The sequence below is a fragment of the Pagrus major genome, chromosome 23 (assembly GCF_040436345.1).
Source record: "Pagrus major chromosome 23, Pma_NU_1.0".
NCBI classification, from domain to species: domain Eukaryota; kingdom Metazoa; phylum Chordata; class Actinopteri; order Spariformes; family Sparidae; genus Pagrus; species Pagrus major.
The window spans coordinates 11,509,278-11,534,043 of record NC_133237.1 but is presented as its reverse complement, the minus strand read 5'-3'; the positions used below and the strand labels follow the sequence as shown (position 1 = coordinate 11,534,043).

At 41.8% G+C, this 24,766-nt stretch overlaps 2 protein-coding genes across 2 annotated transcripts; both read left to right on the top strand.

Moving 5' to 3' along the window:
- The first annotated feature begins 4,616 nt into the window (after positions 1–4,616).
- Positions 4,617–10,084, top strand: LOC141019245 (uncharacterized). The gene is made up of 10 exons (XM_073494101.1): positions 4,617–4,821; positions 6,231–6,313; positions 7,328–7,426; positions 7,583–7,684; positions 7,799–7,933; positions 8,034–8,171; positions 8,272–8,323; positions 8,409–8,435; positions 9,062–9,088; positions 9,175–10,084. The coding sequence occupies exons 1-10, from the start codon at positions 4,617–4,619 to the stop codon at positions 9,729–9,731; spliced, it is 1,425 nt and encodes a 474-aa protein (XP_073350202.1). The 3' UTR covers positions 9,732–10,084.
- A 927-nt stretch (positions 10,085–11,011) lies between these two features.
- On the top strand, positions 11,012–24,046 carry recql5 (RecQ helicase-like 5). The gene is made up of 19 exons (XM_073495190.1): positions 11,012–11,119; positions 11,334–11,455; positions 11,579–12,100; positions 13,373–13,469; positions 13,561–13,672; positions 13,748–13,910; positions 14,004–14,086; positions 18,226–18,444; positions 18,524–18,623; positions 19,867–19,903; positions 19,987–20,045; positions 20,410–20,480; positions 20,581–20,674; positions 20,747–20,932; positions 21,021–21,673; positions 21,812–21,857; positions 21,933–22,154; positions 22,242–22,314; positions 22,396–24,046. Exons 1-19 carry the CDS (start codon positions 11,023–11,025, stop codon positions 22,518–22,520), a joined length of 3,081 nt encoding a protein of 1,026 aa, XP_073351291.1. The 5' UTR covers positions 11,012–11,022; the 3' UTR covers positions 22,521–24,046.
- The last annotated feature ends 720 nt before the right edge of the window (positions 24,047–24,766 follow it).

Genomic DNA, 24,766 nt, shown 5'->3' with positions numbered 1-24,766 from the left:
TATTCCACTTATTTTTAGGGAGAGATATCAGACCTCAGGATGCTTTCATAACAACACTCATCCTACCAGGATAACGTTCTGTCAGCTGTTCTGATGCTTTAATTTCCCTTAAAATTAAAAAAATTTCCTTTCGATTAATTATGAAACAGTCTCAGTTTAATACTGCTGCCTCAATATGACCTGCATATTAAACATCAGTGAGAAGATTGGCTCTAGTTATTACAGTTCTTCTTAATGCCCGTCACCGGGTACAGATTCTGACTTTAATGTATTTTTTTATGGAGTGCTGAGGATGGATTGAGGAGCCTCAGAAGCTGCTCTGTAGTCTGGTGGGATGGGACTACAACAAGGTTTACTCTGGTTCACCCTTAACGCCACTATTAGATACATATAACCTCATTGCTATGCATCCTGTATAGTAATAAAATTTGTTGTGAGTCAAACATTTACTCTTTTTTAGCTCTGTTTTTGGTCTCCTCCAACTCCTGAGGAAACTTGAATGGCACTCAGTAGAGCTCATACCTCCACAAAGGCTCAACAGTCTCCTTTAATTCAATCAAATCAATCAATATCAAACTCAATAGCCCTGTATCACCCATAACTGCTTAACCTATGGATAGCTACCATTGAGGACACTGAGGTCATGTCCTCTGTAATTCTTTCTAGGAATTTAGGTGTTTTAGGAACCAGGAGTGAGTTTTCTTTCTGCAACAATGGGTATTTTACAGGCTGTTTCCAGTATTTTTATACATTAGACTATTTTTAGCCAAATAAAAGATTGATGAGTGTATTTATGGGTTGAGAAAATGTTCCTTCTGTCTTTGTCTGAATAAGCAATTGAAAAACAAAAATGATCTGAAAATAATTGTCACAATGCTGAAAATAATGTTTCTTAACTAAGGAAGGTAGTAATCTTTGAAAATTATGTTTAAGACATAAGACATGTTGGGAAATAAAATTGACAGAACATGAAACTGGGCAGTTAATGGAATAAATAAAATGCCTTTTAAAAATTCCAAATAATATAAGAATTGAGACTTAATTCAGGGTTTTTTAGTCAATTTTTCGGACTTTGGACTCCGTATTTCTAAAATTCTGACTACACCCTTGGCTTAACCAAAGTTAAGATCACCAGATCTCGGCTCTGCATCTCATTGTACTTAAAGATACCAGATACTAAAAAGTAGACTTTATGACTGAGAAGTTACATTAGATTGCATGACACTATATGTACATGTGTACTAATAAAGTGGCCTTAAAGTGGGTGTGTTTTCAACTTGTCCTAAAAATCTGTCTCGTTCAGCCTCCTCCAACGTATGAAGAGAGTATCCGCCAGTCCGTGGAGCTGCCGTACACCATCCTCTCATCCAGTCTGGACTTCCCCCCTCCTCAGAGCATCTACACCAACACAGCAGTGGCCGACACACCTCATCCCGTCAGCTCTGACACCAACAGCACCGTTCTTCCTGTGTGACTCTGATCAAGTGACCGAGCAGCCGGATGAGAGGGAACATTTGATAGCCTTATACGGATGGATGGACTATGAACGTCAAAGATTGGGTCACAAGCTGATTCAAATACCTCAAGACTGAGTTTATGTTGACAGACAGCTGATCATGGAGCAACCAAATACAACCTTTGGCTGTGCAGATCTGAATGTTAAAAACACTGACTGTGTTGATGAATTTCTAAAGAAAATAACTGGATATAAACATTTTCTGAGGTGGCTGGTACATCTTCAAGACTACAGGTCTAAATCATGCCAAAAAGAGATCCACTATTTACTTTGGTGATTATATGTCAACACTTGTCTTTGCTGTGTTTATCAAGCTGTTCATGAGCCAGAGGCCTCACTGTTTGCTTAGGAAGGTTATCATAGACAGGTTTGATGAGGAGTTGCGGTGAAGTTTCTGTAGACTGCTGAATCTGTGCCATACTGCTCCAGCATGTGCTTCAGCCTGTGAGAGGGAGAATTTATAAAGGTGCTAATGAGAGTGCCTTCCCTGAAGTTATAAAAAGAAGAATATCACAACATTACTGTATGATTTCTCACTTTTGTATCAAACATTTGATCCTTTTTAAGTGTGGTCTCTGTTGTTTTGTCCTCCAGAAGGCTTCAGAGTGAAGCCGGGTGAATGTGAAATGAAAACAACAGAGAGTTTCTTGTCACGACCTGTTTTGTTTTTCTTCGTGTACACATGCCAAATGTTTGTCCTGCACATTGCCATGTGCTTTATTTATTGAAGAACGATGAGTGGCTCCTCATTATTTCTCATGTGAAAGCAAATGTAATAAACATTTTATTGTTTTGTTGATGGACTATTGTAATTACAACAGTGGCACATTGTGAATATTAACATAAAAGCATAAATATCAGTAGTTAGAAACAACTTCAACATTACTTATAGTGAGGCTGACCTCAGACAGAGGTATTTGTTATACTCCCTTGGCTTTACAGTACATCCGTCATGTGTGGGTGTGAAAAGCTGAGAGGAAAATTCAAAAGAATTCTTCCTCTGTTCTAAATTAATTTCCTGAGAAATACCTGTGCAAAAATAGCAGTGTGCATGCACATCCAAGCCAAACAAGGAGCGTGATGAATACTATATAAATATAGAGTGTATTAGATTTCAGAAGGTAAAGAAAAGCCTGTTGTTGGCAGAAGGTATTTGATAATGGATCATATGACCGTGTTTACTGTCGAAAGTGAAAGAAGATATCCACAGACCTCAGCCGAGACAAAGATATCACTGTATGTGAATAAAACACGAGTCTCATATTAGCTCACAAACCGCCTTGACCTTATCATCTCTGACGTCACTATCTAAAAAAGAAATTACTTTTGCACTCTTGGAAGAGTTAAAATGTTTTTTATCATACGTGTAATACATACAAGTTTTATGTTTGACTTGATGATCTGAGATACAGAACTATTTCAATTGCAAAAGCAGTGATTATGAGCCTGACCTTTTAACAAGAAATAAGCAGCAAACCTTAAAAATATTTCATGTGTCACTGATGTTTCTCATATCAAGTCTATGATCACGCAGCCAGAGGGGGGCAGCAACTCCAACCTACTGTGAATGTGAATCAGGTGTAAATTCAGAACACCATCATCACTTCAAGTCTCGCTGAAGTTACTTATTATTACACCTTAAGAGCACAAGAAGTTACCCCTTTGTAGGGACCAGCTGCTGGAGAGGATGTGGGGAACAATGAGCAAACCACACAGACACATGCATTGTGTGGGTGTCTAAGGCCTTTAGACACGTACACAGGTATTTCTTAAAACAAAGCATTTTCTGTGGCCTTCTGTACACACGAAAACAACGTTTCAGTCACTGAAAACTGAGCTTTTGGATAACTCCTGCCAGGGTGAAGATATTCAGAAATCCGTTTTCAGTGTTAAAGTGTAGACAGGAAAACCAGGGTTTTTTGGCTTGTCTCCTTTGTTTGGCAGGCTTCTGATTGGCCAACGTGGCTTTACAGTAGAGGTTATATTGCCACCTGTTGGTTTGGCGTGCGCTTGACAGCCTGCGTTTTTAAAAAGAGTTAGAGTTTTTAAAGAGGCCTCTGAAACAAGAAAATATATTAGACATAATCTACTAGGAAGGATAAACTGTCTGATAAACATCTCTTTAATATATTGTGTGTGACTGCCGTGAAGCAGGTACTCCTGGCCCATCATCAAACCCAGTGTCCCTTCAGATGCTTCCTCATTCTTGTGGGTCTCTTTAGTCACTTTTTGTCAGTTATTAATTTTAATTGTGTCAAAAGTATAAAAAATGTGCAATGGACAATAGGAGGAAGAAAACATAATAACACATTATCTTAAAAACATTACTTAGATGGGAGTACAGAAGTATTAAATAATGTACTAAAGGTATCCAAAGCAGCAGACTGTCCCTTGAGTTATATTTTTATTTGATGATGTTATAGGGTTATTATTACAGATCTGCAAACAAGTAAGAAGCATTTTAATGTCATATCTGGTTGAAGTGGAGCTCATTTTAACTTTATATGCTGTCAGGCAGGTCGCAATGCTATAGCTGTGATATAAATGATGTGCAGTAAAAAGTACAATAGCTTCCTCTGAAATATTGAAAAGAGGAATAAAGTAGCAGAAAATATATTTTTAAAAAAAAAATAAAACTACCTGAAAATTATATTAACTGCAGTAAATTTACTAAGTTATTAGCAACAGCCAGACTCTTCTGTGGATGAGGTTTTCCCTTTAAAGGAGCACTATGCCGTTTTTTAGAGTAAAGGTTTGTGGAAAATGTTAAAATTTAATATTTTATAACAATGAGGTTATAATACAAACTTCAAAATATTCATCTTTTCCATAAGTGAATAAACAATCTGTTCTCAGAGGAGAATAAGGTCCCCAGCACACTGTCTGAAGCTAGAAAGGTGGCAGGGTCCGCCACATATAAACAAAGTAAAACAGTATGCCACTGTGTTATCCTTTAGGTCAGTTTGAGTTTGTTTATTCAGTTTTCTTAGGCATAAAAAAAATCAGCCAATGAAGATGTTGATCTTCTAATTAAAATGTCTTCCCAAAAAACTACACAGTGCACCTTTAAACCTGCCAGCATCACACTGACCTTACAAACATGGCGGCGCGCTCTGTCCGCCGCAGAATCTCTTTCGTCATCGACGAAGAAAACCGAAGCTGCCCGAGCAGCCGAGCGTCAGTCTGGTATGTAAACAAGGTCAGACACTGCAGCACACAGACTGAAGACTTAGTGCACCGGGCGGCTGCTCGCTTTAAACGCAGGAGGAGAAGAAAACTTGTCACCCAGACGTCTGAGCAGAGAGGTAAGCTGTGCGTCAAGATCAGACGCAGCTCGTGTTGTTTGTGTTGATGCGCAGGACGCACTGCAGGGACGGCTGACATGACATTACCGACATAAACCTGTCCAATATGTCATTCTGTTACATGCATATATCAGCTTGTCTGTAAGGAGTTGCACTGCATATTTAATCCGGGTTTTGCCGCAAAGTCATACGGCAGGTGTGTGTTTACCTCATGCGCAGTGATCAGCTGGCCTCTAACTGGGTCGCTCTCACACTGCAAAAACTGCCTGGTCATGTTTTCCCACGACATTGACAGACCTGTCTGAGGGAGCGTTTGGTTTTCAGATGCTTCCTAGCATGTTTCCTGTCGTCATAGCGTGATATCTGGACACTTAAATGTGATTTAATTTAATATTCTGGCCTTCAGCTTTGTGTGAATCAGCATTGCTGCAGACACTGTACCTAAAGACAAAATATGAGCCACCTACTGAGGAGTGCTGCAGCTTGACTGAGCTGATATGGGCCATTTTTTTTGTATTATCCTGAATAACTTCAATCAAATCAGGACTGTTTATATGATATGTTTTTTTTTAATGTTTTTGTAAAAAATTAAATGGAGGTGACAACTGACATGCAAGTGCGGATTAATTCGTCATCATCCTCAGTCTGGGTTGGCACGAAAACCTGCTGAGGCTTGTGGTCCTGAGTGCCTCTCTGTGCCAACCAGACGCAGGCTGAGCTCCTGTATTTGTTCTGCAGAGGAGGATGGAGAGAAAGTGAGAGAGAGAGAGGGGTAAAAAGAGTAAATGTGTGAGTGAGACAGAAAGAGAGAGAGAGAGAGAGAGAGGGAGAGAGTCAGACAGCAGCTGAGTAATCATCACTGTGGTCCTGGAAGTGTGCAGTACCAGTCACGTTTCAGACTGCCTGCTTTTACTGCAGGACTCAGCTCCAGTTAATGATCACTCTGCTGCGGCCTCCTGAATTAAAACTTCCATGTCTCACCAGAGGAAACCTTTAATCTCCGCTGGGACAGATATTAACAACACGCAGACCTGTAATAAGCTGTTGTGATCACGCTCTGGTGTTTTGTTTTTCTGGAGGGCCGTGTGAACTTTTCCATCACGTGTTTAATGATTTACATGACATACTGGTGTTTTGGCAGTAAACATTAGAGGTGTCCCAGTTAACAGGATGACTGAAGGCCAGTAGGATGACGAGACCAAAACTAACAATGCATCTGGAATATATTACCCTTTAGTGCTTGGTGAGTTATTAAATAACAGTAGTAAAGTACAACTGGTCTTATATATATAACCTGTGACATCCTACCAAGCTGTTAAGGCTGCTAACAAGAACAAATAATGGAGTTTTGGCAGGTGGATCATCATGCAGTTTTCTAAACTAACACATATTTCTGTTATTCACTGCAGGACCCTATTACACACCAGCCAAGATGATGCAGTGTTTTCACTTCATGGTGGAGCCGGCCAAAACCTTAACGGCCAAGATAAAGGTATCATGTTTCGCTGCAACATCGTGTGTTTAATGTACCAACCTGTTTTTTTGGGTCATCTTCATACTTATGAAGGCAGTTGACATGACAACATTTTTAGTATGCCATGTGACTGCACACGTTTCTCCTCTCCTGGTTTAATGTAACAACAGAGAGCGACTGTGTGCGGCGAGTTGTTGGGGAGATTAATCAAGGCAGGCAGAGAGTCCGGCAGGGAGGGGTGTCTTTCTTTTCTGCTGACAGAAACAGAGCCGCGATGTGCATGTTGATCAGGCTGAGTGACCAGCTCCTTTCTAGTCTGACCTTATTACTCTGTAAGGCACTTGTAAGGCCGCATTAATGTCCTTCAAACGTCACTTTTTTTTTTTAATGAGAACTCTTCCCTTTTCCTATGAAAGCCCATTTCCACCAATGTGATTAAAAAGATCCTGCAAGTCATTATAATGGGAAAATTTCTTGTAAAGTGACTCAGTGTCTTATAATGATAAGTTATTATCTCAGATAATTACACAGTATCTCAACGTGAGTCGATGTCTGAAAATAATGAGCAACCAATGACATACTTATCTAGAAATAATCACTAAAAAAGACAGTCAAAGAAAGTTTGTTGTTATTTTGAGGCACTAAGTCATCACCTTTGAGATATTAAGTCATTATTTTGACATAAGTAATTATTTTCAAGAAAGGTTTTCATTATTTTGAGATACTAAGTCATTATTTTGAGATACATGTCATTATTTCGAGATACTTTCGAGATAATATGTCATATTTTGAGATACTATGTCATTATTTTGAGATACTATGTCATTATTTTGAGATACATGTCATTATTTCGAGATACTTTTGAGATAATATGTCATTATTTTGAGATACATGTCATTATTTCGAGACAGTGTCTCATTATAATACAGCCGTACAGGATCTTTGTTTTTGTTACATTGGCAGCACTGGGCTTCCATACAGTCCTGAACAGTTTCCCACAGAAAACCCTTTGATCTTTGAATTTCCTCACAGGAATCTCACAAGAGAGCACAGACGGAGAAGAGGGAGCCTCTTGATGAGGATCAGCTGTTTATTATGGACCTGGCTCGAGATCTCAGCCGAGTATGCCAGGTAACAACTCCCTCATTCAATTGGCCATGGATGTTAAAAAACATCTCTTTCCTTTGTCCTGTAACAACTTATAACAAATGAGGGGCCGGGAGACCACAAGGGTTTGTCTCTGCCTCCATCACCAACCCCAGCTTTTTGTCTGTTTTGCCTCTGCAGAGGTCTACAGTCTTGGAGAACATCTGGAAGCTGGATGACACCTGGCCCACCTCTCTCTGCAGGGCCTTCATCCTACAGTGGGCCTCCATGTTGGAGAGCAAGGTGCTTATCTGAGAATATCATTATTTCCAGGAGAAAGTATACAGACCGAATATGACGATACTGACTCAAGATGTAGAGGAGTTTTGTTCACGGTATGTGTGTTTCTGTGTGCAGAAGAGGCCCATGCAGACAGATGGCTGGCCCGAGATGGATGAGGGCAAACACCCTGATATGATCAACGAGCAGGACCTGCTGGAGGCCAAAGCTGTCATCCTCAACTGGATCAAGGACCTGAGAGCTCAGCCTGAGGTGGGAAATATTCAAATAACCCTTCCTGTTCAGTGGACTCCTTTAAACACACACAGATGTACTCAATAGACATGTTTTATTCACATTGATCATCCTGCAGCAAAGTGTGTGGCCTGGGGAGCCTGTGGCAAAGGTCCTGGACGACCTGCAGTCAGCCTGGCGCTGGGGCCGAGCGCCCAATCTGCTGACGGCTATGGAGCTGGTTATGTGGACTTTAATCGTGCAGCGCCCAGATAAGGTAGGAGTCCATGAAATAGTTCATATAGCATTCTCAACTCCTGTGGTCCATCTGTTTATTGTGCAGGTGTAATACAAATGTGTTTGGTGTGACCGTGCAGGACACCATACCGCAGCAGTGGCTCATGTGGAAGCAGAAGACTCAGAAGATCGGTTTGTAAATCAATGCTGAATCTAGCTGTATTTTGTCACGAATCTACTTTTACCTCCTTATGATGCTGTTATTATCTCCTTACAGGTGCCATATCCTACATTCCTCAACCAGGTGAGCGATATATCAGCATCCACACTGAAAACCAGATGAGTCCCCTGCATACACACTTCACTGGTTTGAGTTACATTCTGACTGCTTTCCATAGTTATCGACACAAACAGTGCTACAGTGCTTTCTTTAGGACATTATGTGTCACGTCAGTCTCCCTCTCTGTCTGTTTCTGTCTTGTTACGTCTTTTACGTTGTGGCGTCATGCTATGTCTGCCGTGTGTGATGTGCACTGATAGGTTGGAATCAGTCTTGTGATGCTGAGAAGGCGACGTGCAATGACAGGAAATAAAAATCATCCATAATTCTGAGGCTGATTTGAAAATGTAAGGGGTTGAGAGTACAGATATTTGTGCTAAAATGTAGGGACTAAACGTCTATAAATTGTTTGGAGGTTTCATCTTTTGTGTGTAGCGCTACAATGGCCTTGTTGTTCACATGGATGTTTGCTGTCAAAGCATTAGTTAAAATTTTGGGAGCTTTCAGTGCAGACAGAAACATTCTCATCATTACAGTAGCTTATGTAATGCCCCTGAATACTGGTGATACAGCGTAGATCTCCACACTGACTGCACAGCTCTCTGATTCTGTAACATCAGCTGTCTGTGCCTCCCTTTTTTTTTCTGCAGTGTGGGACTGGATCTCAGATGCTGCAGGTACAGCATTCACTTAATTAAATTAACAGTCAGTATAATTTACTGATCCTATCTGGTGATTTAAACCTCTCAACGTTTCCCTCTAGTGGAGGTGACTCTGGATCTGGACACAGCCAACCCTGACCTGCTCATCACTGACGACAAGAAGATGCGCTGTGGCTTTGAGAGGAAGGATGTTCCCAACTACCACCAACGCTTCGACGGCTGGTGGTGCGCCTCCGCTGTGGAGGGCTTCAGCTCCGGCCGCCACTACTGGGAGGTGGAGGTGGGTGAGCGGGACTGGAGGCTGGGCGTGGCCAAAGAGGTGGCCCTGAGGAAAGGCTTCAAGTCCCTGAACACGAATACGGGTTACCTGACCCTGCGGCTGGAGAGGGGCACTGAGCTGAAGGCGCTGACGGTGCCCTTCACCGCCCTTCCACCCGGCCTCATCCCCCGCAAGGTGGGCATCTACCTCGACTACGACCGTGGCCAGCTGTCCTTCTATGACGTGGACAAACACTGCCACATTTACACCTACAACGAGAGCTTTGATGAGAAGCTCTTCCCCTTGTTTGGCACGGTGGAGATCGTCAAGGATCTGGTGATCAAGTCTCCAGCAGCTAAGACCCAGCGTCTCTGCCCCTCACCCTGCTTCTGGGGTTGAGTCTCCTTCTGCCACCTACTCCTTTACAATCCATTAGATATCATTATAAAGTCTAACAATCAGGTTATATAATAATCACTGGGATGAATCAGAGATCCTGATGTAAAACACCATCATTGTGCTATTGAATAGCTCCACTAAGTGACCACGCTCTATGCTGCTGCTGCTTTACTGTGATCGTTGCATCCTGTCCCTCACTATAGAGCTCTCACGCTGCTCTTCGCTCACATACATGATGTATTTTCATATATTTGAAAGGAACCCTGTAGTATTAATGTAATGTACTGTGCAATACTAATCCTGCATTAAGAATGCATTGCTGTGAATAATGAATAAACCAAATCCATGTCTTATTTTTTGGTCTGTTTATTAGTGCAATCACTCTGCAGCATACACAGAAGAGGAATTTGAAGAGAAGAGCTGAAGTGTGTGGCACACGGTTGATACACAGAGACAGCATTTATATATAGCTGGATTAGCAACCATGCACAGGCAGCCAGTCTTACTGTGTTTACTAGTTTGTGTTAAATTAACTAAAAATAATTATGGTATACTAAAACAACACCAACATGATAGGGATGTCAAGGTGCGCTCTGCTATCTTGACACTTCATTTCAAAATAGGGTCCCAGTGTGAAAATGCAAATTACTCAAGTATTATATAGGTGCAAATTTGAAAATATAATCAATAAATGATGTCTTATTATAGGGTTGATAAGATGACATAAAACTTTATTGTTCCCTCGGGGGAATTGACAAACCATACAGCAGAATATAATTAATCAGCCCCATCTTCACAGCTGCAACCGTGAAATGATGTACACATGAATGAACTGATAATCATGATAGAGTAATATAATATACATTAATCTGAAATGGGCTAATTTGCATAATACTACTTTTTGTACTTAATATGTACCATATTTATACTACTACTAATACTAATACTAATACGTAAAAGATCTAGTACACACACACACACACACATACATATATATGTATATATGTATATATATTTAAGACAGAACAGCTGAAAGGCGTATACCAGCTGGACCAATCAGAGAGCTCTAACACACTGTCACTAAATACATAATAAAAAGAAAACATAATAAAATAATAATAATTAATGACAACAAAGAAAAAACTTAACTAGATGACATGAATACACCACATAGTGTTGGTAAAAACAAATGTTTAAAAAAAAAGAAGAAGTTTTCCGCGTCTCTGATGACGTCATCGGCGTGCGCCGAAGCCAGAGAGATTTATATGAGTTCTTTGCAGAGATTAAGAACATGACAACAACTTTAAAACAAGCTTTAAAAACCCACTTTGGCTTCGACAACTTTAGGTCCAAACTACAGGAAGATGTCGTCAAAGCGGTCGTCAGAAGTAAGTACACGAAAGTCTGTTTATCTGCGGTGTTAACGTGAGTTTATCTCTATGCTAACTAGCAGACTTAGCTGGCTCGTAGCAACAGGAAAACTTAACTGATGTTTACGACAAATTTAAACATGGGGCTCAGTTTGAATTATCCCTCCCTGGTTGTGTTGTCCGAGACAGAATAATGTGTGGCTCAGTGGTGACTGTTGTTGTCTTCCTGCAGGAGACAAGGATGTGTTTGTGTGCATGCCCACTGGAGCAGGAAAGTCCCTCTGCTACCAGCTGCCTGCACTGCTGGCTGAGGGGATCACTCTGGTTGTATCCCCTCTTATTGCTCTAATTCAGGTCAGTCTGTCTCATTCTTTTGCTCTAATGCAAACCCTTTAAATACATGTAAATACATGTAATTGCAAATATTTTGTGTAAAGCCTCAGTTGTGTGTTGATCTCTTCCTGTGTTTCTCCACAGGACCAAGTGGACCGCCTGAAGAGTCTGAACATCCCTGCCTGCTCCATCAACTCCAAGCTCGCAGCAGGCGAGCGCCGTCTCATCCTGACTGACTTGGGGAGCAGCAGCCCCAAGCTGAAGCTGCTCTACATCACCCCAGAGATGGTGGCCTCTCCCTCGTTCCAGCCCACCCTGACAGACCTGTGCTCCCGCGGTCTGCTGTCTTACCTGGCTGTGGACGAGGCTCACTGCGTCTCTCAGTGGGGCCATGATTTCAGGCCAGACTACCTCAAACTGGGCAGGCTGCGTGCTCTCATGCCAGGAGTGCCCTGTTTGGCCCTGACGGCGACAGCGCCCAAGAATGTACAAGAGGACATTGTTCGATCCCTGGGGCTGAGCTCGCCACTGTCTTTTGTCACACCTGTCTTCCGCAGTAACTTGCACTATGATGTGATCTTCAGGGAGCTGCTGCCAAACCCCTACGTCCACCTTTACGACTTCATCAAGAAGGCGCTGGCACTAGACAGTAGGGCTAATGGACAGGTTGGTAGACTTGACTCTGAGGAGTTGGGATTGTGTGAGTGGAAGTGCTCCTTGTCTTTGAATGACAAATCACCAGCTGCTAGTACTCAAAATTGTGTAGGAGCAGCAGACAAATAGCTACTTTTAAAGGACACAAACAGAAATGTCTGAATAGAATAGACATGGTTAGCCAAATGTCTTCACAACACTAGTTCTTACTTTTCCTGTGTGCAAAATAACCCTTTTAAAGTTGGTTGCTCTGAACTTAAAATAAACTAAACTTAAAATGTATTTTACCAGAGCCAGACTGATACTGGGGGCAATACTGGTACCTATAGTTCAGAGTTTAAAACAAATTTCAGTAATGATGTTTCAGCATTTATTTAGTTATGTACATAAACACATAACATATAAATGCCCTTTAAGGATGCCTCATGAAACAGTATATTCAGTAATATGTGGTACTGAGCAGGACATTTTACGGTTGGAAAATATATTTTCTGTGCTGTTTTGCTCAAACACACTAATTTCTCTGCAGCAATATCTTGTTACTTGTAAGCCAACATACACACCAGTAACAATAATTATCTGATAAGCTGAAATCAGGTGACAATATTTGGTTTAATTAAAAAAACAAAAACAAACCCCCCCTAATAATGTGTCAGTTCTCTGAATCTGTTCTTCAAATCTTTGCTTTCAAATTGCAGCAGATGGATTTAAACATAAATTCTGGGGAAGATTTGTGAGCCCAGGAATTTCCCTCAAATTCATCTCAGGATATAGGGCATATAACTGTTGAAAAATAAAATAGTTTAAAGATTACGCCAACATTAAACTGACGTGATACAGGTTTTGTCCGGAATGGAACCTGACTGAAAAATAGCCTGAGCCAATTTATCAAGCAATAATAACTTAATATAGATATATTGATATTGGTGCATACATGCCAGTTGATAAGCAACAAGAAATTTATATTAATTGTCAAAAATGTCTTAAAGATCGTTCAGAAACATTTTCCTCTTTAAATTGATCAGGTCAGTCTTTAAATGATCCTTTATGAAGATATTTCTTTATGTTTTGTTTGCCCATGAATATGTATTTCTGAACTCTCAAATACCAATAATTGTATTAGCCTCATTTTTTATGTAGCATGAAACTCATTCTTTCATGCCACCTGTCATGTAGGCAATACCCAATAAATATATAAGAACCCAGTTAGCTGATATGTTCCTGTGAACACGGGCATAGGAATCCTAGTTCCTTCAACCTCCTGTCTGTAATATTTGTGGACAGGGCTGTGGGATTGTGTACTGTCGGACCAGGGACGGCTGTGAAACTGTGGCTTACCAGCTGACCAAGCTTGGAGTATTGGCCAAGGCTTATCATGCAGGTTAGCCTTTTTTAACTCTCTGTATGCTGTAGGATTACACATCACAGAAAGATTTGGGCTCATATTCTTGACCTCTTCTATTACACTGCAGGTCTGAAGGGAGGAGATCGCACGGAGGTCCAGAATGAGTGGATGCAGGGGAAGGTGCTGGTTATTGTGGCCACCATCAGCTTCGGTATGGGAGTAGACAAGGCCAATGTCAGGTGAGGCTCTGAGGTTTTATTATTTTGCATTGGCTACAGAATTTACATGTGCTAATGTTTTTGTTGATCCTACAGGTTTGTAGCTCACTGGAACCTGGCTAAGTCGCTGGCCAGTTACTACCAAGAGTCTGGGCGAGCTGGGAGAGACGGGCTGCCCTCCTCCTGTCGCACGTACTACTCCCCGAAAGATAGGGATCAGATGAACTTCCTCATCCGGCAGGAGGTTGGGCGCAAACAGGTCAGCACAATAGCAGACAAAATCAAACTGTGAGGAAGCTCATGAATATAACTTGTTTAAAGGTTTTTGAACATTTTGTGAATTTGTCTCCAGGAAAAACGCGGCACTGCGAAGGAGTCGGACAAAACAGCCATAACAGACTTTGAAGCCATGGTGTCGTTCTGTGTCCAGGAAGCGTAAGTAAATGCAAAATAATTTTCTGTATTTTTATTGCATATAAATCACAAATTTACATAATATTTACACCCCTCACACATAAACAGTATAGCATGCAGTATATTCATTCATTTATACATGAAACTTTCATTACATGCTCTGCTTTTCAAAATAAAATCATAGTCCTTTTCAGTTTGGGCACAGCAGAGGGCAGACTTGAGCTCTCTTCAAGGCTTTGTTGTGAAGTGTCAGGGAGCACTTTCAGGTTTGAGAACAGCTTCCCCCTGAAGGAGGATCGTATCTAACTAACTAAGCCTGGCTGCCAATCCTCATTCCTTAACAATGAGACACAATTAAGTTTAGAAAAACATGAACTTGCTGTGGTTTTTAAGATTATCCTGCACATTCTTATTGCTCATATTCCATGTGTTTGCCCACATTATTAAAGATACTTTGGGTTGGGGGCGTGCCAGGGGTGCGGTTGTTTCAGTGTGGGGATGCTCCAAGGAATGTAGATTCTCCTGAAAACCTGGCAGCTGTAAGCAGGTGTGTTTGGCAGCCGGTCAGGACATCCTTCTCTGTGTTTGTCAGCTGCTTTGTTGTGTAAGGGTTGGACTCCTCCAGTACCACTGAACACACCCTGTATGTGGCTTCATGGCTCACTGAAATGCCTCGAATGTCTGTCTTATATTACACGACCATGAGTCTGGAGGACATTTTGCACCATGTCCCGTTCAGTTTAACACATTCGCTCAAATGTCCGACTTCTTCATCCTTGTCTTGTGACAGCAGCACGTCACGCAGGCCAGCACCGACATGAGCACGACCACCACTGCAGGAAGGAAAATTAAAACAGCTTGATCATGACCCGCAAATTCAGACACACAAATGAGTAATAGTAGAGAGTGAAGACTCACAGATGAAGGTTAGGATGATGAAGAAAGCTGCCAGGTCTATAGGGTTGGCGTTGGGCAGATTCTGCAGCTTGAACCATACCCTGTTCAAGAGTTCCAGCGTCGCCTCTCCGGGATCCATCCTTGTGTAATAAAATGTTGGCATTTACAGTTATTATGGTCATGCTTGAAGTTGGTTTACACAGTATCACATTTATTTGCCTGCCTTCAGTGTCATCAGGATGTAACTCCTGTTGCTCGACACACTGAGTGGGTGAGACAACATCGCCTGTGTGTTGACACAAGCTCATAATGCTCAGCTTTTATCTATGAGCAAGATAAAGCACCTTTTTTTAAGAGAAAGTGGAAGGTCTATAGAGAGAAAGAAAAGTTGTAGAGTCTTACTGTCTGGGAGTGCACAGATGCAAAGCATGTGGTTTTACTGGCCCGTCTGAAAGTGAATCTGTTTACAGGGGCTGGTGCTGCAGGGTTGGGGTGTTTCAGGTTAACTCTCTGTCAGACTTTCTTTAAGACGACGTAACAACGGAGTCCATTTCTGTGTAAACTGTTTGAACAGAAGGCTTCAGTGTCACTGTGTGTAATGTGTATAGAGCGTAATGTGTTGTTAATGGGTGGTGTTCATGTGTCAAGTTATACATGATTTACTGGTGACTGTGTTATCGTGCCTCTCCAGTAAAAGAAATGGCACTGGGTGTGACAGTCTGTGGGCTCAGCTATGTGCTGGTTTTGGAAGCTGCAGTTTGTTGTGTTGGATTGTATAATAGAAAACTTAGCTTAGCACAAAGAGTGGAAACAAGGGGAAACAGCTAGCCTAGCTTGCATAATCCGCCTGTCAGCACCTCTAAAGCGCACTCATTAACATTTAATGTCTTTTGTGTTCAACTGGTACAGAAACGGAAGGCTGAAAACAGCCATTTTCCGTTTCAGCCTACAGGGTTTTATGGGTCTGATTATTTTTTCACTGGGAACCAAAACTTCCTGGAGTCACACTGGTTGTCGGGACCTCATCCAGGTCAAGAAATAATACATCTCATAACTAAGTGTAACATAGAAAATTGCTGTTTACACACTTTGGTTTTTATCTAAATTAAGCAAACAAGATTTAACATGTTAATTATTGATCCTTAGAGGTGCTGATGTGCAGATTTTGTTTCCCTTCGACAGCTATAGGCAAGTGGTTTCCGACTGTTAAGCAAAGATAAAACTCTCAAAATATCCCTTTAAAGGTTTTTCCGTTATCCGGGCCCAAAAAATAGTTTGGATATTTTACGTATTTTATAAGTATATTATAATACATATATCGTGTCATAATAACACCCGTCAGTTAAATGTTTTGCTTCCTTATGAAGGACTGGTAAACAAAATGGCCGTAAAGTTGAATATCAAGCAGTTTAAATATTATAACCTTCATGAAGCTCACATTTATTGCAGGGCTGCTGCTGTGTCCAGTAATACTGCAGACCTACAGTGCGACTGAATGTTTTCATGCTGCGTGAAAGCAGTTTTGGCATGAAAGAGCCTTTTTAAAGTGCGGTTTCAGAGTTTAGGAACATGCCGATGCCAAACCTGAGCCACCTGTCATCACTTTAGAAACATAATTAGTTATTTAGGTAATTTTGCATTTGACCCTGACTGATTTCTGCATGGTCACTGATTGTTGGGGTTCAGTTTTAGATCATGTTTGTAAAAAGTTTTGAAAATTAAATTCACACTAAAAAATCATTTCAATCCAGGACAAAACATTATGGGACTTGATCTGACTTTTCTGTTATAATCTTACCCATTTCAGATATTTCCCCATTAAATCTTTGACTCTGTTAGTTGTAATGATGAACATTATCATTTACACACAGTAGTCAAACAGTGAGAAACCCCTCAGACATCCAGCTGTTAAAACCCAGTTGGTATACCTAAACAGTAACCCTGAATCCTTGTTTTAAAGCAGACTGGTTTAACTCTCCAGTGTGTGTTTGCAACTAACAAGTTTTTCAGAACACATTCACCACATTCCTCTCAGCTTGGAGTATTTCTCAGGTGCTTTGCCTCTCAGACTGCATTTGCACACTCGCAGTTAAAGGTTCTTACCTGCGAGAGTCTTTGTTGTTTTCTCACGCTCAGCCAAGCCCAGGCTGACTGTCTAAAAGACAGGTTGATGAGGAGGTAACGGCAGGTAGCTCCTTCAGGGAGGGAATGACACGTTAATCACCGAGTGTCTTTATTTGTTGCTCCAACGTGCGCTACGTCATCCAAAGGAGGAGTCCTCAGACCAGCAGACACAGATTAGCAGTCAGTTTGAGATTAGGGTTAGGAGGGATAATACTTCAGGTACTGATGAGTGTCTGCATGACATCAAAAAACAAATCCCATTCACTTCTGTTCTCCTTCATGCTCTTTTTAATCTTTATCTCCTTTGGTCCTCAAGTTTGTTGTCTTCTTCTTCTTCTTCTTCTTCTTCTTGCTCTTCTTCACAGTTCTTGGTACTGACGCAGAAAGTAGTTATCTGCTGTGCTTTACCGAAGTTAGTCTGCCTCCAGGGCTGTTTCCTCCGTAGCAGTCCTCTCTGGGAGTGACTTCACAGAGCCTATGTGTGCCTCTCTGTGCCTCCCCACCTCCTCTGGTGGTGAAACTGCTCCTCTCTCTTTCAGGGCTCATTCTACTGCCAGCAAGGTGGTTAGTATGTTGTTGGAGCGGCTCGCCTAATGGGCTGCTTCCCAAACACAGTCTACGTGTGAACTTGGGCTGTTACATAACACTGGATACATAAGTGTGAGGTTGTTTTGTATTTAAAAATAGCAACTATCACATCTAAAGCCGAGATGTTAATCAGAAAACATAAATACAGGAAGAAATTCCACTCTCATTAGAAATGAATAGAGTTGTTGTGTTTAAAAACCCTGAAATTGTAGGAAAATAAGACTCATTACTTCCCAAATGAAGATTGTATTTGCTGTAGTGCGTTCCTTTTAAGCAATAGATGAAGTTAATGCTCATGCTCACGGCTGCAGTTTGTTAAACAACTGTATTTTTCCTTCCTAGCGTCCTCATGTGATAAAGGAGCACTGTTTGACTTATCACAACATTGATTATAGTCGCGTGGGATGGTTACACAATCGCTAATAGATCAATAATGAACTACATGGACAGTGTATGATGGAGAAGTTTGACCTTTCTAAATGCAAACTCTACACAAACCAATCTCCGACTGGGTTTTTTTTGATTAGCTGTGTCTCTTATCTTCCCTCTAGTTGTCGCCATGCCACCATCTCCAAGTTCTTTGGAGACAAAACGCCAAACTGTGCCGGAGCCTGCGACTTCTGTCGGAACCCCAAACTTGTCCGAGCACAGCTGGAGAGGGCGGCAACGCTCAGCACCAAGACAGAAGCTCAGAGCAAAGAGCCCAAAGGACCATTTGGCTTCCTGGCGGACCAGTACCAAGGAGGAAAGAAGGGCTACGGCTTTGAAAGGCAGGAAGGCTTTTCAGCGACACTATCTGTAATGCTTTTGTTTGAAGCTGAAGACTGATGCTGAAATCACACCTTGCAGGTTTGATGAAGCGGAGGGCGGAGGCAGTAGTGAAGACGATGGCCCGAAGAGGAAAAAGGAGTTTTCTGACCTCTTCAAGAAGCAGATGAGCCTGAGGAAGGTGACTCATGATCATCAGCGCACACAAACTCCTCTAAAAAACGTTTATTTTCAACGACTAGAAAAACAACTCCGATAACTGTTTGTGTTGTGTCGTTACACATCTGCTCACCAACTGTTGGCAGCAGCAGGAAGGTATGGGGCCTGTTGAGGCCCCCGCAAGTGAGGTTTGCGGTAAATCGCTCCCACATGTTCGGTGGAATGCCGTAACGCTGAAGTAAAACGATTCCTCAGCAGGTCCAAGAGCAGCTTGTCCGGTTTACAACATCTATAAAAGCAGGAATGCCAACGATTGTAAAATAGTGGTGATATAAACGACAAATGAGAGATTCCAAGAGCATTCAGAACAACATTTAAATCCCTTTACATAATTAATCTATTCAGTTAAAGTGATATTCCACCCAAAAACACATATTCTGGTAATCAGATGATAATCCCGTGTGGACTTAAACGGTGGCCTCAGCCGTGTCATGACATGAGCTGTGAAAACTGTCGTAACTGACTCGATTCAAGCTGACCACAGGTGCTGTTCTCTCATGATGAGGAAATGACTAACTTTTAAATCCACTGTCAGGCCAAAGAAGGGCTTGTTATACATATATACATATATACATATATATATGGAGAACTGAGACAGACAAAATCAAAAAGTATCATTTGCAAAGACGATACAGAAATAAATTGGTTTGTGGAAGTAAAAGGGGGAAATAATGCAGACGAAAATTTGTACATAAATACATTTCAAAATGAATAAATACAACAGAAATATCAATTTATGTCACATTTTATCAATTTATTAATGCCTTCATTTCTTTTTAATACATTGGTGCTTTTAATGACATTTATTTATTTATTTATCAGGCCATTTATTTATTATTTATTTTTGATCTTGGCAGTTTAAGTCTTCCATGATGCAAACTCAAAGGGTGCATTTGTTTACTTGACTTTTCTTTCGGGGACATTTTGCGCCTTTACTGGACAGTGACAGGAGCGAGATAACAGGAAATTAAGAGGAAATAGAAACAACAAAGCTCTCCAGCTGAGCTTGAACCTCGATGTTGCTGTTCATGGTGTTTTTAACATCCTACAAAAGACATCTTCAAATAGCTTCATTTGGTGGTGTAAGTGTAAAGAGTGGATGTAGATATTGAACGGCATGACAGGAGCTGAGCAGCAAGGCTGTGTGTCACTTGTTTGTTTGTTTTGGCGACAAATAACTTCTGTCTGTGCTCGTGTGTCTTCAGGGAGCTGACGGTCGGAGGGAAGACTTCGTTCTCCCAGGTAATATCAAGAGAAGATCAAATGATTAGCGATTCTCAAGGCTCATCTGCGCTGTTGTATAATCCATGTGTGTTACTGTGTAGATGCTAACTGCCGACTCAGAGAGGCCAGCAGCCAGAGGATCCCCAAGCTCACTGTGAAGGTACAGCACAGCACAGCACAGCACCGCAACACATTCCTCATACCTGCTGCACTCATTAACACGTCTCCAGGAATCCAGTGACTCATCTGTCATTGGTGGGGAAGGGAGCCGCACTGTTGATGTGGATAACAGTGTATATGGTGTATATATAGTGTATATACAGCAGCTGAGAGGAAAAGAATGAGACTGCAGGAGGTTAAAGTGCAGTACGGTATTACAGTGCAACATTTTGTACAGTATTTTATCCGTGTCCAGTATCTGAGGATCCTTCTATTATTAATACATGGAGGATTGATGATTGATTAACACTTGACAAGTTTATTATCGTTGAATTTAACCATAAACTGTGTATATTCTGTTTCAGGCGAGAGAGCACTGCCTGTACCTCTTGCAGGAGACATTATACGGCCAGCAGGGGGCAGAAGATGCATTCGGGTAAGTGTGCAGACATGAGCCTCAAACATCATTCATATAGAAAGTTCATTTCCTGCAGTAATTGAGCTCTACACTGTCTTTTGTGTCTTCTTTTTCCCAGCTGCGACACCCTGTCTTTAGCGGTGGATCTCGAACACGAAGTCTTCAAGAGCAGCAAGTCATCAAACTTGTACAAAGCTGCCGTCCTAAAGAAGGTAAGCACTTTAGGACGGCACGCAGCATCATTAGTGGAGGATATACTGCTGAGCTCATATCTTGTTTTAAAGGTATCAGAGATGAAGAAATCAGCTTCTACTGGAGGAGAACGAGGAGAAAGTGACAAGACGAAGAGCAGCAGTGAATCCAGAGAAACTGAGGCAAAACTCCAAGAGGAAGCACCCTCCTCTTCTTCTTCTTCTTCCAACTTTCCTGAGGAGCTGCACGGATTCACATCTGCATCTGAGATGTACTCAGTAAGATCCACTTTGTGATATACACACATTATGATTGTTTTGGCTGCAGACTATTCATGTATTCTTTTTCTTTCCATTATTCCCCCAGATGAAGCGTAAGAGGGTAGGTGCAGGCCAGAGGGGCTCATCCAACCCCTTCCAGACGGCCAAGGAGCTGCTGAAGTCCTCCATGTCAGACTCTTTGTCTGAGAGCGGCGGGTTTTACAACGACAGCTCTGGAGACACAGACGCACATGCATCTTTGGCTGTAACGTCATCCATCAGAGCCAGAGCAAAGGCCGTCGCTGCCTCCCTGAGCAGCCCGACGAAGGCCGGCAGAGCCATGAGCAAGAAGCAGCAGAAGCTGGTGGAAGCGGCAAAGAGCTCCCGCAACATTTCCCAGTACTTTGCGAAGAAACAAAAAACGGACAAAAGCCAGGAGGAGGAGGAGGAGGAGGAAGAGGTGGAGGAGGGACTTGATGCTACATTATCTCATACTACCACTGTGGCTCCTCAAGAAATTAGTAGCGAGCAGGAACACTCACCTGTCGCTGTGGAGGCTGGAGAGATCAGCCCTGTGGAGTCAGACACTCAGGATGTGATCCTAGTAGAAAGTAAAACAGAAGTAATAGTTATACCTGATTTTGACGAGGAGGAAAACATTGAAAGAGAGATGATGGAGTTGGAGTGGGTTCAAGACACCGAGAAAGAGGATATGAAGTCTGAAGCTGTGGTAGAACAGGAGCTCCCATGCTCTGCCAGGTAAAATGACTGTTTTTGTCAGTGCAGTGTGGCTTTGAAGAGAGCAAAATGGATTTAAGAAGACACGCTCAATGCTGTATTTTAAGATGATGGAAAACTCTTCCTCTCTCAACTCTAACTCAATGTCTTCTCATACAGACAAAACAAACCAGAAGAAGAAGCTAAACCACCTCTAATAGCAGCGGTAAGTGTCTGTTTCCTCTCCTGCCTCTGCAATTTATTTCCCACTCAGTGACTCATGGTACATGTGTGTGTCCAGGTGACAGATGATATGAAACAGAACAGAGAGTCCTCCCCGCCCGCCAAGCGTAGCCGGCCTGCAGATGGCCGCGGCAGAAGAGTGACCTTCAACCCCAACGTGCAGGAGAGGGCCCTGCTCCCCGTCAACGAGCCGCCAAAGCCTGTAACGCTGAAGGAAGCGGCTGATATCGTGGTCCGCTACCTGGACCCGTTTTACACTCAGGGAAAGTTTGCCACCAAGGTGAGAGAGGCGGATATCTCAACATGTCATGTCTGCAAAAGAAAATATCAAGTATCATATGTTAGCTGTTGCTTTCTTTGGTTGTAGGAGCTGTTTAAGTCCTTCGCGCGCTACTTATCTCATCTTCTTGCAGAGGGGAGGAGTCAAGGGAAAGGCCAAGGTAAGTAGTGGATAATCATCTAAAACTTGTGCTTGGCTGCACACAGTGACTCCTCTCTAACGCTCCTCTCTGTGTCCTCAGTTAAAGCAGAAGCCAAAGCGCTCATCAAGAAGTTCTTCAGCACAGTCAAGCGCTGTGAGAGCGAGGCAGACTGGAAGCACCTTAAAAGACCACACAGCTGTAAAACCACAGAGAACAAGGAATGATGGGAAGGGAAATACAGCCATTTTTAAGGGTCAGACCCTTCCTCTTTGTCAGTGCCTAAGCTTCCCTTGTTCCTGTGATGTCGGGCTTCACCGCAGACGCCTGCTGACCAGATTTATGGTTGATTTGCTGCTAGAGTTCTGCTTTTTTCAGGCTTGTTGCTGCTGCAGTAGCTAATGATTAAGCAATAACGTAGACTGTTAAAGCCCGAGAGAGCGGAGGTAAAACCATGCATACTAAAAGGCCATGGGTACTTTATGTTTCAGCCCATCTACTGGAAATTGTGTATGAATTACATTACTGACGACCGTAGCGTGTGATTTTAAATGTTATTCTACAGGCAGGCAGATTGGTTTTCATTCATTTCACTACAGCGTGGAGCTTTTCTTTCCTTTTTTCATGTCTGTCTGCACTTAAACCTAAAATATGTTTCTAATTTCTAATAAGTTTCATACTGAGTTGAAATGAGTGGAAACCAAGGCCTCTTCTATAGCCATGCTAACATGATGAGAATAGAAGTGCTAATATGCTGATGTTAAGCAGGCATCTTTTTTTATTATTTTTTTTTACCACATTCACAATTATAGCTTAAAATGTTAGCATGCTAACATTTGCTGATAATCAATGAACTCAAAGTACAGCTGAGGCTATGCTAGCATGTATTTCTTGCTGTACTTAGGCAGTGGTGTTTTGAGCTAAAAGTTAATGTTAGCATGCCAACAGGCTCACGATGACGATGCAAACATGCTGATGTTTACAATGTTCACCATGCTAACATTTGTTAGTTAGCACTGAACTCAAAGCAAAGCTGAGGCTGATGGGAATGTCATTCGCTTCGCTGGTGTTTGCTCGTAAACCAAAGTATTGGGCACATTGAAAGTTTGACTTGACTGCTAGATGAGAAGTCACCACGGTTCATCCTCTGGGGACAATGTGAGTATGTACTGTACATGGTTATCCATCCATACAGCCACACTAACAGCACGGCTAGAAGCACATTGTGGAAATTGTAAAGAATACATAATTTTGTAGTAAATGGGGCTAAAAAACACAACAACACTGGAACGAGGTTTCAATATTTGACATAAACCAGATGGTTCTGGGTTGTGGGAGCCATAAACTGTAGATATTTTTTACTGCTGCTACATGTTTTGTCTTTGGCTGCTGGACTGCAGAACAAAGAACAAAGAAAATTGATGTAAATGATCGATCCTGTGTGAAGTAAAACTGTCCCGTTTGTGTTTTCTTTACTTCAAAACAAAATTGATTTGTGTCTTAGATCTTGTTTTTCTTTCTTTTTCTTTGTATTTGTAGAAACATGGTTTCCAATGAGGGATATGTTCCTTAATTGTAGTGCCTGTCAGGCCTGTGAGAGGCCACAGAGTCCGTCTCCACAGTCGGGACCCAAAGACTAGTTAAAGCACTGATGGACACAGAAGCCTGGCTGTGCAGAGTGTGAACAGCCACAGCCTGTCTGCTCCTTGCTCCTACATATTTACAATAAAGTCTGTGCTGAATGGGAACAGAGCACCACAGTGTGAGACCTTCACTGTCTTAATCCAGGCCTTCAATTGGACAATTAACCATGTGGGAGCTTTGGGGCTTGAGGAGGGGAGGAGGTGGAGGAGGGGGGAGATGTCCGTGCCGGGGACGCTGACAAATACAAGGTGACGTCATCTCCAGTGGTGTTGCCTTCGGGTGCCCCTTGTAATTTACAGCTTTGATCTCCCACATTCAGACAATGAGATCTTAAAAGATGATAAATATTGAGAACAACATGGCAGTAGTGTTTGCGGTGTCCCATTTAAAAGTTACATTTGAGGACTGAAGAAGTCTAAATTATTATAATTTTTGTACATATAAGTCAGATTAGCTACTGAGAGCTACACTAAAATATTACTCTTTCAAAATAATGTGTAGCAACCGCACCCAGGGGCCTTGGAAACTCAAGTCATTCTTTGTTACAGCTGGATTTGGCTGATTACGTTGAAAATCAAGTGACATGATGAGATCATTAATATGGATCTGCTGTTGTTATATCATTTGAATGAGGCCCTGTCTTAAATGTCATGCCAACAAAATGTCTGAATATCAGCCGACATGTCGGTATCAGAATTTATTACCCCACAATATTGGCATCCGCCCCAAAAATCTATATTATAATATACAATTTTGTTTTGGAGAAGAGGTTCAAACTCAGAATTTTAATATTTACAAAATTAATGAGGTAATAATACAAACAGAAATA